The sequence below is a fragment of the Chiloscyllium punctatum genome, chromosome 24, assembly GCF_047496795.1.
Source record: "Chiloscyllium punctatum isolate Juve2018m chromosome 24, sChiPun1.3, whole genome shotgun sequence".
NCBI classification, from domain to species: Eukaryota; Metazoa; Chordata; class Chondrichthyes; order Orectolobiformes; family Hemiscylliidae; genus Chiloscyllium; species Chiloscyllium punctatum.
Window position 1 is genome coordinate 66,103,053 of NC_092762.1, and position 17,712 is coordinate 66,120,764.

The following is a 17,712-nucleotide window of genomic DNA, read 5'->3' on the forward strand; positions in this document are numbered from 1 at the left end:
TAGAAGAATCCTGATTATTTATGGCTAGCATGTGATGAGAATGTTAATACTTCAACAAAATCAAGATGTCACAAATACTAGTCTAATTCACTTCTATTTTAAATTTTAACTGTGAACAGATTAATGAAGTCAACAACATAAAAATATTCAAAACCTGTCAACACAGGATTAATTTCCTCTGCCCAAAGCCCAGGTGGAAATTGCCTTGGTATAAATAAAGATCATTTCAGAACCATGAATGTATTTTGCAATGCTAAATTACTTGCAACCTTGTGATGATGAAAGATTGCTCATTACGGAAAACGTGTTTTTAGTGCAAGAGGAAGACTAGGAAAGCACTTTCTGCTTAAAGTGGTTTCCCAATAGTCTTAAAGAATGTAATGCAATTTTCGATGGTCTAGAAAACAATCTATAAATGGGTCAGATTTTACATTTTGGGTGGATTGGGGCTGGCACTTTGAATCAATGTTTCAGAAAGAAAGCAGAAAATCAAAGAGTGCCAGCATTTACGTTATAGGGCATAACCTTTAACATAAGTGGCTTTAAAGGGAAGGATATCATGAGATTCCATTCACGTAAGCCGGAAAATAGCTATTTACTTCAATTAGCAAGCTGGGAGACAGGAGATCTCGACATTCCGATGACAAATAATGCCACTGGCAGCAGTCCCCAGTTGGCTCAGCTTTGGCTGCAGCAACCCTGGGACTATCTTGTTAGTTGGATTATTTGATAAACTGTATCTCTACTAACCTTCAAAAACATTCTTGGCAGGCATGCAGTTTTTTTGCTTTAAGGCATTAACATAGCAGTAAATTCTTTTACTGAAAGCCTACCCTGCACATTGGCCATTTTTTTAAAAAGAAAGTTGTTTTAATCTCCAGTTTTATTTAAAAATTGATATTTTTATAGCAAATCAATGCAATGAATTAACCACATAAGCTATAGAAAAGGCATTTCTCATTTTAAATTGTTCTGAACCCTAAAGTTAGCCTGAAATATAAATAACATCGAATAATCAAAAGCCAAAAGAACTGTTGTTTTTGCCTTGTTTGTGGTGTTGAAAATGATTTAATATTGGGTTATATAACTAAAACACTGATATAAATTTGTGTAATATTTGCCTTATCAAACAATTTGTCAGAAAAATCAGATTCTATGAGAGAATACTTTGGAATAAATGCTGTTACAACAGAGAAATTGTAAACCGAAGTAGTTAAATTTACTCTAGACTCATAAATGAATAAGTTTGCAAAAAGATTATAGTTTTTTAATAATTTTAACACAAATTGGATCCAGAGTAAATTAAGCGTGAGTTAACAGCCAAATTATACTTCAAACATTTATTTTAAATAGTTTGTACAACTGTTTAAAGTAATGTGAGTGGGAGAGGGGGTTTGTAGTAACATGCCTAAAGACTGATACTCATAGGTGGAGGCGATGTTGTCAGAAAGGAGCCCTGATCTACTCTGTATACTTTGTGGAATGCTGTGGCTACATAGTGCCATATTATTGCAAGGAATGACACATCTAGTCATGTAGCTTTCAGTGTTCCTTTACAATTAATCAGCCAATAGCACCCCCAGGGTTTGGTCACTTCTGGGGAAAACACACAGATCTCTAGCATCTCCTGCACTATTTCCATGATGTTCCATGTTTCTAGGAGAAAGTGAGGACTGCAGATGCTGGAGATCAGAGCTGAGAAATGTGTTTCTGGAAAAGCACAGCAGGTCAGGCAGCATCAAAGGAGCAGCATATGCCCAAAACGTCGATTCTCCTGCTCCTTTGATGCTGCCTGACCTGCTGCGCTTTTCCAGCAACGCATTTTTCAGTTCCATGTTTCTTACCTAGTTTGCCAGCTCAGACGCTGCCTCTAAAAGCTCTCATTTATTTCTGCCATACAAAAGCTAGCCTTATCCAGGGAATTTTTTTTGCTGTGTTCTTGCGCCAGTTATTTTCAGTGTCAAACAGGTTCAGTTATAAAGAGTTATGTTATCATGCTTTGACAGTGGATGAGCAGGCAGATTACTATGTAAAGTTCTGTGGATGGCCTTCCCACTATGCTTCCACCTGTCACCAACCTAGCCACAATTTTACAGTGGGTGGGAAGTGGCAAGCATCTTCCCATGTGCCTATACTCCAGTTGAGGCCCAAAGTGACCACCTATTCATGGATGAGGACAAACTTGGCAGGTCTCCCATCTTAGACGTAACATAAGAACTAGAAGCAGGAGAAAAAAATTCATTCCTTTGAGCCTGCTCTGCCATTTGATACTGTCATGGCTGATCTCAGTTCAGCCTCAGCTCCACCGTCCTGCCCACTCTCCATAACCCTTCAACTCATTCCTAATTAAAAATCTATCTATCTCCTCCTCAAATTTACTCAGTGTCTCAGCAAATACTTCTCTATAATAGTGAATGCCACAGATTCATGATCCTTTGGGACAAGTAATTTCACCTTATCTCTGTTTTAAATCTGCTACCCTTTAGCCTAAAACTATTACTTCTCACTCTAGATTGCCCCACAAGAAGAAACATCCTTTCTACATCTACTTTGTCAACCCCATTTAGCATCTTGTCCTCAATTCTATCTCCTCTCATTCTCCTAAACTCCAGAAGCCTAAACTGCTCAATCTCTTTTAATGAGACAGGCACCTCATCTTTGAAATCAATCCAGTAAACCTCTTCTGTACTGCCTCCAATGCAGCTCCACCTCTCCTCAAGTAAGGGGACCAAAATTACATTCAGTACTCCAGGTGCAGTCTCACCAATGCCTTGTGTGGTTGCAGCAATATTTCCCTACTTCTAAATTTTATTCCTTTAGCAAGAAATGCCAAAATGACATTTGCCTTTCTTTCTTACTTATATACTTTTTTTTCAAGACATGCATGAGGACACCCAGGTCCCTCACACTTGTCCTTGTTACACTTCATCTGCCAAACTTTGGCCCATTTACCTAACCTATTTGTAAATTTCTTATTCTTTCATTGCAACTTACTTTCCTACCTATTTTAGTGTCATCTACAAATTTAGCTATGGTACCTTCTATGCCTACATCCAAGAAACTAACATAGGCTGTAAATAGTTGGGTGCCAAGGGCTGAGCCCTGTGGTATTCCAATAATTACATGTTTCCAACAAGATAAAGTCAACTTTATCCCAACTGTCTGCTTTCTGTTTATTAGCTGATCCTCTATCCAAGCTAATAAACTAACCCTAAGCCTTCATGGCCCTACCTTGTGTGTTAACTTCTCTGCAAGACCTTATCAAATGCCTTTTGGCAGATATACTAAATCTACAAAATCCCCATTATTAAAAATCTTGTTAATCTTCAAAGAATTCTAGCAAATTATTCAAACATCATTTACCCTTCACAAAACCATGCTGACTCTGATGGATTGTTTTTTGATTTCCACATGCCCTGCTATTTCTTCTTTAACAATGGATTTCAACAATTTCCCAAAGATGCATGTTAAATTAACTGGTCTGTAGCTTCCTACTTCTGTCTCCCTCCCTTTTTGAAAGGAGTTATATTAGCATTTTTCCAATCTGCTGGCACCTTTCCTGCATCCAGGGAATTTTGAAATATAACCAATGAATCCACTATCACTCCTGCAACTTCATTTAAAACCCTAGGCTGTAGGTCATTGGGCACTGGAGAGTCATCTAGCTTCAATCTCAATACTTGCTCAGTACCTTTTTCCTAGTGATGTTAATTGTGGAACCTTGGGTAGGAAAGGCAAGCTGTTCTTTAATGGGCTCCTTTGCACATGGGACATTCCTTACTGCTGTTTTCTCCTTGTTGAGTGTTGCGATCAGGACTTGTCATGGTGAGACAGGAGACTCTGCCACCTATAAAATTCTTCCCAAATACTTTTGGACTGTTCATGTTTTAATTAAATTTTGTATGAAAACCAAAAGCAATGCAGTAGGTCATCAAGGGCATGACATTAATCAGGTATTAAATTGAGTATTAAATATTCTGGCCACACAATTTCCTCACTGGCAATTGCAAAAGACACTGAGGTACTTCACCATGAAATGTGATCTATAATTGTAGCAAAACCAATGTAAGTGATGCAGAAAATTTGTTGCATTTACAAATACATGCATGGCAACTCTGAATGAAAACAATTGGAACTTTTCATTCTACTGCAAAACTTTGTAATTTCTTTACAAACTTATCATATTTTTGCCTTTCAGAACATGAAAAGCACAGACTCTGCAAAAGCGCAGATTACATGAATCTACACTTCAAAGTGAAGTGGCTGTATAACGAGTATGTAAAAGACCTTCCAGCTTTTAAGAATTCAGTCCCAGAGTACCCTGCGTAAGTACTCATTTAATCAATTCAGAAATGTAACTCCTGGTACAGCAAGTGGTGGGTTTTTCAAAGCAATTTTAACCTTAGATGTTAACAAAAGTGTAATTAATTAGAGCAGTTGCCTATTGGCATTTGGCTCCATGAGAACAGCGATCAAATGGAAACCTGCAACAACAACTTTTATTTCTTCTGTGTGCCTCAAATATTCAGAGAATCATCAAATCACTACAGTGTGGAAAGAGGCCATTTGGCCCATCAAGTCCACACCGGCCTTCTGAAGAGCATCCCACCCATATCCAGTCCCCACCCTATCCTCGTAACCAGGCATTTACCATGGCCAATCTGCATAGCCTAAACATCCCGAGACATCACGGGCAATTTAGCATGGCCTATCCATCTAACCTGCACAACATTGGACTTATTTCAGTCTACCTTCCCAACGTCTGTGTACATTGTATTTTTAAAAACCTTCCAGGTATTCTTAATACAGCAAGTGATTCCATGTTCACATTAGTGTGTAGGCACAAAGATGCTGCTATCCTGCCAATGATAATAAACAACAAAAATGTATTTACCTAAAATAACATTGCAGAGTTTTACACGAGAGTTTTGTGTCTGAACTACTTTCATTTACTCAAGTTAGTTGCAAGAAAAGAATACACGCCTAAATGGTTGAGTATTGCAAAGAGCATGGAACATCTGTGAGATATTGACATGTAACTATAGATGTAATGGAAAACTGTAAGTGGGAAATCTTAATAAAAATACAAAATCTAAACCATATTTCAGTCTGTATTTGAAAGAAAAGGACAGATTATCACAATATTTCTCAAGCCCCTAATGTAAGTCACAGATCTTTTACCTGAAAACTTAGTGCACTTTTGTCTGCCTTGCAGTCTCACAGCTATTTGGAGTCGGGTTCTAACTTAAATCAATGTGAAGGCTAGCGTAGCACTTCATTATAAATGTATGAAGAAATAAAACACCTCCCAGATTGGATAGAGGTGACCTGCCAAGCTGAATTAATTAATGTGTTTTTGTCAACATTTGACATATCCCCTATTCTTTGGCAGCAAATAATTTCAAATGCTACTTTGAAGTTGCAAATAAAGTTGTGCTAGTTCAGAATTTAATCAGTCCATCAAATCTCTACAACAAAAAATTTGAAACCAGCAAATGATACTTGTACAAATCATTCTTTTGGAATATATTTCCGTTTGTGTATTTACATATAATTCACTTTGTACCAAAGTGCCATTGTAAGCCAATAACAGTCTGATAAAATTACATTTTTAAAGTTTTGCACCAAAAATATCTTGCCATTGTCATATGGAAATATTTTGAGGAATATTTACATATTAAAAAACATAGACATCTGAAATAATAAATACTTAATTTTTTATTGTTCTACTGTTATAGTCTATTTTTACTGTTTTATGGTCAGATAACCTGCAAGCATAGAAACTAAGTATGGCACCTGTCATTATTAAAATGATTGTGACAAAAGAGCTGGAATGCTTAGAAATCAAATCTGGACTGTACGCAGCCATTTGCAGATTTTAAAGTATACTTATTCACCAGTTTGGCTATTAACATCAAATATATTGCTACGCAACTTTCAACAGCTTTTCATCACTGCCTGCTGTCCATGAGCTAATAGAAATAGGGAGCAGACAGCCAAGAAACATTTGTTACAATGACAGAATTGAGGACATAATGTGGAGGACAGTACTAAGACAGGATAATAAACAGAATGATAGTTTGCCGGTGTGGGTGGATAAATTACAAATTCAATTCAATACAGTTAAGTGGTTCATTTTGTTAGAGGCCAGATATTACTTGAAATTTAAGAAACTAACTGGAGAGAAAAAACAAATGAAAACTAAAAGAGAGGGCACAAGTTTGTAATGATGTGGAGGAGCTGGTGTTGGACTGGCGGGGACAAATTTAGAAATCATACAACTCCAGGTTATAGTGTAACCTGTTGGTCGATAACCTCGTGTTGTGTGATTTCTTACAAGTTAATAAGGCTGTAAATAATGAAAAACTATTTTTAGAACACAAGATCAGAATGGGCTAATGTTAAATTTGCACAAAATCTTGGCTAGACCACAATTAGTGTTGCTTACTTGGTGCAAAAAGTGTTTGGAACGATGGAGAAAGTTGAGAAAAAATTTACAGAGATGTGAGGATAAGTAAAGTTGAGATGATACAACAAACAGGAAAAGATTAAAGAGGCTGTGATTCTTTTGTCTGATAGAGATGTTTAATGGTAAAATTAAAAGCATTTCATGAGGGTAAATGTGGGGAAACTCTTTCGCTTATGGGTTTCCTAGTGCACCAGGATGCCCAGCAGAGCTGGAAGGTCAATGACCTACTAAGCTCCTCAAGCAGTGCCAGCAAGATCCAGTATCCTATCTGCTTCCTCACATTTACAGGCCATCACTCACTCTCTAACTTTGCCACTGCAAACACCTCTCGCCAGGGCTCATAGACTAAAACTCTCACTGCTGCACAGATCATGTCCATTCAACAGCTCTCACCCACCTCATCCTCTCAAACTGCTAACAAATCCTGTAAATTGTTCGGAACTAGAAGCAGCTGGGAAAAGGCGGTAATTAAGCTGATACTGGGTAGCCGGCAAAAAAATGAGTGAGTAGATGTCAACAATCTCTTTTTCTGCGGCCTTTTTCCCCTCTTACACTCCTAACACTGTGGCCTACAATTAGTTTCCTTCACTTTGACCATAACCTTAAGAAATAGGAACAGGAGTAGACCATTTTGCCTTTTTATCCTGCTCCACCATTCAATAAGATTGTGGCTGATGCAACATTTCTCACATCCACCTTCTTACCCTTCCCCATTAAATCCACTACTGATCAAGAATCTATTTATCTTAGCCTTAAATATACATAAGGACTCTGCTCCCACAGCTGTCTGTGAAAAGTTCAAAAAATATTTTACCCCTCAGAGATGAAATTCCTTCTTTTTTCAGTCTTAAATTGTCACCCCATAATTCTTAAATTATACCCTTTGTCTTAGATGCTCCCATGAGGAGAAACATCCTCACATCATTCACCCTGTCAAGTCCCTTAATAATCCTATTTGTTACAATGGGATCACTTTTCATTCTTCTAAATTCCATTGAAGAAAGTCCTAACCTGCTTAACCTTTTTTTCATAAAACAGCCCCTCAAAACCAGGGATCATCGTGGCGTACCTTCTCTGAACTGCCTCCAATTTGATTGGATACTCTCCTTGACCTCATTGTTAACCATTTTGGTTCATCCTTCTTATTGAAACCTTTTCTTTTTGACTGGAGCAAAGGTTTACTGAGAACTATGAATCATCTGCTTAAATGTCTGCCATAGTCATCCATTAACCTTCCCTTAGGCTGTTTTCCCAGTCTTGTTCGGATGATTTCATACCTCTCTAATGGCCTTTTCTTAAACTGTGGATACTGTTTGAGAGACTGGCTCTTGCCCCAAACTGAATTGGAAATTTTACCATGTATTTACCATCTCCAGACCATTATTAATCTCTTACTAATCGTACCTCATTTCCCATTACTAGATCTAAAATTGCCTGTTCCCTTGTACATTATATAATGTACTGCACTAAAAAAAAATCCTTGATGCACAGTACAAATTCTTCTATGTTACCCTTACTCATCTGATTTGTACAGGCACTATGCAGTTTAAAATCACCTGTGATAATTATTGTGCAGTTACACACTTCCGTTATTTCTTGATTTATATTTTGCCCATCGTGAGGAACTCTGAGGAGCTATATACAATTCCCACTTATGACATACTTTCTTGCCATTCCTTATTTCCAACTGGACTGATCCCACAAGTCAAACTTGCATAGACTTTGATCTTAGTCAGGAAAGTTAGAGACATTAATCAGCAAGAATCTAGGATTGACTTCAGAAACTGCTTTCTGAAATGACTTACTCCTCTGGGAAGGTGAAACACTGAATATAACATTGCTTTGCAAAAATATGGCAAACGTGTTAGTTTTCCCATATTGGAAGATTTCAGCACTACCAAGGAAACAAGTTCAATTTCAATGGGAGGAGATCACTAATTTGTCCTGTCACTAAGCTTCCTGGGTAATGTTCTGGTAATGCACTGTTACAGAAGGACAAAGATTTTCCGGTTGTACTGTGAAATAACAAACCTACTCATTACAATGTGGGATGGCATCATCAGAGCTGTCTGCAAAACTGATGGGCAAAAAGAGCTAAAGGTGCAGGATGATCCAAGTTTCCAAGACTGAAAGCTTATCAAATACAGTAGTTTATTACTGTGTGAAGATGAATTCTAACAAGCTGATGTATCGAGAAAACATATGAGTAAGGCAGAGAAGGAGTATAAAATAAGACTGGATGAACCAAATATTAAGACAGAAACTAATAGAATAAAATACTACTAGTCTCAATGAAAGCCATCAAAACCAAGACCAGTTCAGAGAGGGACAGTTTATCTTTCAAGTCTCTCAAGTATTGAGACAGATTGAATTGTGATGTCAAAAATTTGGGGTCAAGGGAAGGGGATAAAAGGTAGTGAATAACTATGAATTTAGAATTTATAGAGGAGGACTTGGTAAGTTGGGGGTAGAGTAATGAAATATTGTATTAGGTTTGCAAGGGTTGCTGTCTGAGACTCGTAAGAGAACACATAACTGAGATACTTGGAGTGAATTTAATTATGATTCAGCAGAGATAGATATACTAGCATAAAACTGTATGTAGTTCTTTAATATGTAATAAACTAGTCATTGGTTGAACATACTAATGGCTTAGTAATCTGTCCAAATCTAGCATACAATAGGAAGGAATTCAAATGTAAAGGTGGGAAGAGATAATATGACAGGAAGAAGTCTTCCCATTCAGCCCCCAAATGTCCTGTTTCAGTGCTGTCGATGTAACTAAAATCTTTCTGGCTGAACTACCTTCATCAGGACATCAAACGAGAGAACTTCCAGTAGATCTTGTGACTTGCTGCCACAACAGCAGGGTATATGATGAGTAGTAAGCGATTCAGTTCTAGTCATTGGAAAGTCAGACAAGCCAGTCTTTGTCGTCATAACAACTTCAGCAGATAGGAACAAACCTGTTCTGAACTTGACTGGTTATATTGCCCAGTGGGAAATATAGAGCAGGTGTTGACTCTGTCTTTGTCTTTTCTTTTATATTAGGTTATAGATATCATCATAGAACATAGAACATAGAAAAATACAGCACAGTACAGGCCCTTTGGTCCCCGATGTTGCGCCGATCCAAGCCCACCTAACCTACACTAGCCCACTATCCTCCATATGCCTATCCAATGCCTGTTTAAATGCCCATAAAGAGGGAAAGTCCACCACTGCTACTGGCAGGGCATTCCATGAACTCACAACTTGCTGAGTAAAGAATCTACCCCTAACATCTGTCCTATACCTACCACCCCTTAATTTAAACCTATGCCCCCTCGTAATAGCTGACTCCATACGCGGAAAAAGGTTCTCATGGTCAACCCTATCTAAACCCCTAATCATCTTGTACACCTCTATCAAGTCACCACTAAACTTTCTTTTCTCCAATGAAAACAGCCCCAAGTGCCTCAGCCTTTCCTCATACGATCTTCCTACCATACCAGGCAACATCCTGGTAAACCTCTTCTGCACCCGTTCCAGTGCCTCCACATCCTTCCTATAGTATGGCGACCAAAACTGCACACGATACTCCAGATGTGGCCGCACCAGAGTCTTATACAACTGCAACATGACCTCAGGACTCCGGAACTCAATTCCTCTACCAATAAAAACCAGTACGCCATATGCCTTCTTCACCGCACTATTTACCTGAGTGGCAACTTTCAGAGATCTGTGTACATGGACACCAAGATCCCTCTGCTCATCCACACTACCAAGTAACCAGCCATTAGCCCAGTACCCCATCTTTTTGTTACTCATACCAAAATGAATCACCTCACACTTACCCACATTGAACTCCATTTGCTACCTTTCTGCCCAGCTCTGCAGCTTATCTATATCCCGCTGTAACCTGCCACATCCTTCCTCACTGTCAACAACTCCACCGACTTTCGTATCATCCGCAAACTTGCTCACCCAACCTTCTAGCCCCTCCTCCAGGTCATTTATAAAAATGACAAACAGCAATGGTCCCGAAACAGATCCTTGCGGAACACCGTTAGTAACTGCACTCCAAGATGAACCTTTACCATCAACTACTACCCAGAATAGAGCAGTTTAAATGGTAGTGCATCTCATGATATTAGCTGCCTCTATCTTTCTTCTTTGCTCTTATCGATGTACATTGCAGCTATTTATGAACAATATTCTAAATGAAGGGTATGATATATTTCATAAATCTAACAAGTACTAAAATTTGGAACAATTTTCCACAGCTGGTTTGAACCATTTGTTATACAATGGTTGGATGAGAATGAAGAAGTATCGAGAGACTTTCTGCATGGAGCACTGGAAAGAGACAAGAAGGATGGTGTAAGACAGTTTGCATGTACAGTTTCTTCATTTAATTGTACAGAGAAATTGATTTTATGTGTTACTTGGGGACTTACTGATTTTGTCCTATTATGCCTGTACTGACTTGTTGAAAACACTATTCAACCAGTTTAAGCTCTATTTTTATTCCCCATAGGCCAACAATTTCTTCCTGTGCAATTATTTATCTGACTGCCTTTTGAAATTCCCTTTACAGACACATATTTCTCTCCCCTCCCTTGTCATCCTTCTGCAAGGATCTTTCCCTCCAGGACACACTGGTCCACTCCTCCTTCACTCCTAACATCCACACACAGCCCCCAGCACGTTCCCCCAGAGAAGGTGTAATGCCTGCCCATTTACTTCCTCCCTTCTCAGTATCCAAGGGCCTAAACACACCTTCTAGGTAAGCCTGCACTTTATTCAATCTAGCCTATTGCATTCACAGCTCACAATGTGGTCTCCTGTAAATTGGGGAAACAAAGCACAGACTGGGTGACTGCTTGGCAGAACAGCTATGTTCTGCCCTCAAAAATGACCCTGAGCTTCAAGTTGCCTGCCACTTTGACACGCCACCTCGTTCCTTGGCCAATATCTCTGTCTCAGGCTTGCTACAGTGCAAAGCTCAGTGTTCCAGCAAATCTAATTTTCTGCTTAGATACCCTGAAGCTTTCTGGACTTAATAGCGATTTTAACAATTTTAGGACTTAAGCACCTTGCCCCATGCTTTCCCTCACCCTCACACACCAGGCCTTGGCATCATATCGTCTGTTACCCATTGTCAGTCAGTAATAGTCCCCATTACCTCAGATTACAACAGGATCTTGATCAGATGGACCAATGAATAAGAAGTGGCAGATGGAGTTCAATTTAGATAAATGTGAGGTGCTGCATTTTGGAAAAGCAAATCAGAGCAGGACTTATACACTTAATGGTAAGGTCCTAGGGAGTGTTGCTGAACAAAGAGCCCTAGGAGTGCAGGGTCATAGCTCCTTCAAAGTGGAGTCGCAGGTAGATAGGATAGTGAAGAAGGCATTTGGTATGCTTTCCTTTATTGGTCAGAGTATTGAGTTCAGGAGTTAGGAGGTCATGTTGTGACTGTTCAGGACATTAATTAGGTCACTGTTGGAATATCGCATGCAATTCTGGTCTCCTTCCTATCAGAAAGATGTTGTGAAACTTGAAAGAGTTCAGAAAAGATTTACAAGGATGTTGCTGGTTTGGAGGGTTTGAGCTATAGGGAGAGGCTGAACAGACTGGGGCTGTTTTCCCTGGAGTGCTGGAGGCTGAGGGCTGACCTTATAGAAGTTTACAAAATTATGAGGGGCATGGATAGGATAAATAGACAAAGTCTTTTCCTGAGGGTGGGAGAGTTCGGAACTAGAGGGCATAGGTTTAGGGTGAGGCAGAAGATATAAAAGACGTAAGGGGCAACCTTTTCACACAGAGGGTAGTAAAAGTATGGAATGAGCTGCCAGAGGAAGTGGTGGAGGCTAGCACAACTGCAACATTTAAAAGGCATCTGGATGGGTATATGAATAGGAAGGGTTTGGAGGGATATGAGCCAGGTGCTGGCAAATGGGACTAGATTGGGTTGGGATATCTGGTCGGCCTGGACAGGTTGGACCGAAGGGTCTGTTTCCATGCTGTACATCTCTAGGACTCTATGAATCTATTAGCAGCTATTCATTTCCCCAGACTGACCTTTAACTACTCCTTTGTCAGAGCAAATTACTGCAGATGCTGGAATCTGTACTGAAAACAACAAATACTAGACTTGAAACATTAGCTTGCTCTCCCTCCATGGATGCTATCTGATCCGTAGTGATCTCCAGCATTTGTTAGTTTAACCACTCCTTTATCTGTCCATCTGCCTTTCTGTTTATCTTTGGTCTCTATCTCTGCCTATCATTTACTCCTTATCCCCCACCATATCTTCTGCATAAAAAACAACTTTTTCCTAGCTACTGTCAGTTCTGAGGAAGGGTCACTGGACCTGAAGCATTAACTCTGATTTCTCACCACAGATGCTGCCAGACCTGCTGACCTTTTCCAGCAATTTCTGCTTTTGTTTCTGTTTGAAAGTATTGAATCTGATGTGACTACCCATTCAGGCAGTGCACTCTAGATCACAACTGTATGGCTGTAATAAAAGGTGAAAATTTTCTGCAGTAACTTTGAAGAGAGTGATATGGCGAAAGGTAGAATGCTTGCAATACAGTTATGCTGTTCACACAAACTAAAATTCTGGTATCAAGAGTATTACCATATTTTCAAAGAGCGCCCACACTACTTTGCTTAGTAGTAAGGGAGGACGAACATTGCACCTTGCTGTGCCACTTGAGATTTGTATTAAAAAAATTGACATCATCCCTGTAAATCTTGCTGTTTGTCCAATGATGATTGATCAATTGATTAAAAATTGATGGGTCTCACTTCAATCTAATTCTGTGCAGCTGCTTCATGCAGTTGTACTTAGCACCGCAGACAAGCGAGTGTCTGTCCCCCACCACCTACACTTCCAGTGAAAGTTTTTTGGATCTGTGAAAACTGATTGAAGATCCAAGGTAAACAGCTTTCTCCAAATTCCTCCTCTGCTCACCAAGGTACTGGTTACTGCAGATCAATGGGAACAGAAGGTCTGGAGCTCTTTTTCTTGATTTTAAGTGAGGAAAATATCCTCCTTAAGTTAATGTTTTATGTACCATATCTTAATACTGTTAGGTTTTTTTGAGTTTTGGGGTATATGGCTATGTAGAAGTTTCTTACCCTTTAAGTCCAAGCCCATGATTGTTATAAAGTTATAGCGATGTACAGCATGGAAATAGACCCTTCGATCCAACGCGTCCATGCCGACCAGGTATCCCAACTTAATCTAGTCCCATTTGTTAGCATTTGGTCCATATCCCTCTCAACCCTTCCTATTCATTTATCCATCCAGATAAATATTGTAATTGTACCAGCCTCCACTTCCTCTGGCAGCTCATTCCACACAAGCACCACCCTCTGTGTGAAATAGTTGTCCCTAAGATCCCTTTTATATCTTTCCCCTCTCACCTTAAATCTATGCCCTCTAGTTCTGGACTTCCCCAGGAAAAGACTTTGCCTATTTACCCCATCCACGCCCCTCATGATTTTATAAACCTCTGTAAGGTCACCCCTCAGCCTCTGACACTGTAGGGAAAACAGTCCCAGCCTATTCAGCTTTTCCATATAGCTCAAATCCTCTAACCCCGGCAACATCCTTGTAAATCTTTTCTGAACCCTATCAAGTTTTATAACATCCTTCTGATAGGAAGGAGACCAGAATTGCATGCAATATTCCAAAAGTGGCCTAACCAATGTCCTGTATAGCCGCAACATGACCTCCCAACTCCTATACTCAATATTCTGACCAATGAAGGAAAGCATACCATAATGCCTTCTTCATTATCCTCTCTACCTGTGACTCTACTTGCAAGGAACTATGAACCTGCACTCCAAGGTTTCTTTGTTCAGCAATACTTCCCCAGGACCTTACCATTAAGTGTATAAGTCCTGCTCTGATTTGCTTTTCCAAAATGCAGCACCTCGCATTTATCTAAATTATACTCCATCTGTCACTCCTAAGCCATTTGGCCCATCTGATCAAGATCGGTTATAATCTGAGGTGACCTTCTTCACTGTCCACTACACCTCTTCTGCAAACTTACTAACTATACCTCTTATGATTCTGCTTCACAACCACCTATGAAGAAGCATCGCTTCTAAAGTTAGTGCTTCCAAATAAACCTGATGGACTATAACCTGGTGTTGTGTGATTTTTAACTTTAACTATACCTCCTCTGTTCACATCCAAATTGTTTATATAAATGATGAAAGGTAATGGACCTAATGCTGATTCTTGCGGCATTCCACTGGTCACAGGCCTCCAGTCTGAAAAGCAACCTTATACCACCACCCAGTGTCTTCTACCTTTGAACCAAATCTATATCCAAATGGCTGGTTCTCCTTGTATTCCATGAGACTGAACCTTGCTAACCAGTCTCCCATGGGGAATCTTGTCAGAACAGCTTACTGAAGTCATTGTTGCAAGTGCAGGCGATGCCTTTCTTTCCTCATCTCTGAACTGATGTTATACTGCTATGCCTCAGAATAATTATACCAGAGAAGCCACAGTAAATTGTGTCAAGCATGATTGTAAGTTTCCAACACTCAGCCCTAATTCTGAGGATTTTCTTGTCTCCTATTACAAAGTCATCTACATTGCCTGCTTTCATTGGCCAAAATGACCACAGGGTCATCTGGGGTCATTTCCATCTCTGACTAGAGACATGCAGTACACTATTTGTGATTATAGTAAGTAAAGTGATTTCCAAAATATGACCGAACGAAAGTTGTGTCAGCAATAATTCCCATTTATCCAACATATTTTTATTGAAATATGTCCTAAGGCAGTTTGTAGATTAAACATTTGAAAAATTTGATTATGAGCCAAAAAGAGATATTTGAAGTGATGACCAAAATATTGGTCAAAGAGGGGTGCTCTAAGTAGCCTTTTGAGGAGAGAATGGTGGTGGCATGTTCAGGTAACAAAAATAAAGTAGTATTGGCATAGGGCCAGAGTGGGAACAAAAGAGACAGAAGGTAATGTTATTGTTACTGGAGCAGCAGTTAAATGGAAGCACAAACAGATTCAAAGAATTTTGGATTGCAGAGGCATTAATATAATGCTGTATAAATGATTTAGAGTCCTAGAAATATACAGCATAGAAGCAGACCCTTTGGTTCAACTTGTCCATGCCAACCAGATCCTACATTAATTTAGTCCCATTTGCCAGCATTTGGTCCTTATCCCTCTAAATCTTTCCTATTCATATACCCATCCAGATGCCTTTTACCACCACCTCCTCTGGCAGTTCATTCCATACACGCACCACTGTCTGCATAAAAAAGTTTCTCGTTTTGCTTCTAAGTAAATAGAATGCTATTTTTACTGTGCTAAATTTGCATGTTTATTGGTTTAAAAGTACAAACAGACTCTGCATCAATAAAAAAAAGAACTATTGCTATAGATGTAATCACAACTTCTTGATATGACAAGTGAGCATATAATTTACATTAGTTAAAGGTTAAGTATTCACTTCAACAGTACTTCTTAAATGATGTGGAAGACTGAGTAGTCTTGTTAGTCTTTTTTTTCCTGTTTTATTTTTAAATGTCTGTTATGAAATCAGCAGATGAATACTCTAGCCTATAATAAGCCAATATTTTTCACTTGAACGAGAATGTCAGTACAGTTTGGATTTATTAGACGTCCTATTACTTAGTAATGTTCAAGTGTCTGTCATATTTAATTATGTAATAATATGACAAGAAATCCACAACTCCCTTAGTAGAAAATACTACCATAGTAATCACTCTGTGGACTCTATAAGGTTAGAAGAGTCAGCAAAATACCCTCCATACCAGTACTTACCTATGCCTCTTCAAAGTTTATTCCATTTTAAATCTTACTATCTCTCTTTTGGTACTACTAGTACAGACGGTGTGCGAGATTATTAAACTGCATCTAAACATAAATAAATACATTTGATATAAATGAATTATTGTCAGGAATTCAATGACTTATGACTTTAAATTGATTTTTAAAGTGAGCATAACTATAAAGCTAATAAATATGTTCATTGTGATAAGTATATTAATGTGGATAAATATGTTAGATGCATTCAGTAACTGAATTGAGTTAACTATAATCAGCAAATTGTTGTGAGCCGGTGAGTTGGGCTGATTCAGCTCCCCTCCTTACAATAGGTTGGCTGTAACAAATTCTTTTTTGGTATACAGCCATCAAATGTCAATCAAAAATATAGTTATGTCGATGAAATGAAGGTGCCAATTACAATGTTTTTTTGAATGGAAAGAAAGTAATTTTATTCCCTACTAGCCCTGAGGGGAATAATAAAACATAAAAGGTGATAGATTTAAAAGGAATTATATGTCTGGTGCAAAGAATAAAAGGCTCCATGGTTTGAAGATCCTTAGAATCCTTGAGGTGTTAGATTTTTATACTTAGACCACGATTTGCTTCTTGACCTAATACACTTAGCAATGGTGAAAATTGTAGATATCTTTGCATTCCTGGGGAATGGTTGTTTCTTGAGTTTGCTTTTTCATTAGATGCTTTTATCCAATATGATGAGAGAAATGGGGAGAAAGTGAATCTTTCAGTCTATGATTTTACCAACCCATGTTCTTTTTCTCTCCTGTACCAAGGAGCTGCTTGAAATATAATTTAATGTGCATTCCTAAGTCTGGCTTCATTGTCTTTCAAAGCAGGCTAATTATAGGCAAGATCATCATCTCCCATAATTTGAAATTACAATTTAATTGTGAACTAAACAGGAGGTACAGATTTGAGTTTCTTGATCCCTGATTCAGTTGATTAAATTTTGATGATAATTTCAGTATAGTTTCATTTATTCCATGATCATCTCCCGAACATTCCCCAGTCTGTGATCAGGTGATCATGGCAGACATTTTGTCAGTATTTTATGTTTTAAAAAGACATTTTAGTTCATACAAGGTCTTGACTATTTAAATTAGCTGACCAAAGTTAACATATGATAACCAATGTTTGCTACTACCATAGCACAATTAATTGTGAAATTTAGGAAGAAAGATAATATAAAATTTAAATAATTTAATAGAAATTAAATGATGTAACTAGTCAATAATAAAGTATGGTTAGTGTCTAAGTATGGTTCTTGATGTCTTGTGGAATATGAAATACAATACTTCCCATAACATCATTGTTTTCAGTGTCAAGAGAATGCATGAAATCTAGACTTTAAATGTAGCATATCTCCAGTTCTACATTCAACAAGTGTACATGCCAATGG

At 38.5% G+C, this 17,712-nt stretch overlaps 1 protein-coding gene across 8 annotated transcripts in view; it reads left to right on the top strand.

Annotated features, from left to right (window-relative positions):
- The window catches only part of LOC140494648 (protein unc-13 homolog A-like), a 425,496-nt gene that overhangs the window by 337,050 nt on the left and 70,734 nt on the right, over positions 1–17,712 (top strand). For all 8 annotated transcript variants that reach the window (XM_072594058.1, XM_072594057.1, XM_072594065.1 and 5 more), the window contains 2 exons: positions 4,199–4,325; positions 10,735–10,831. In XM_072594058.1, the coding sequence (XP_072450159.1) occupies positions 4,199–4,325; positions 10,735–10,831 (224 nt within the window). The remainder of the gene's footprint in view (positions 1–4,198; positions 4,326–10,734; positions 10,832–17,712) is intronic.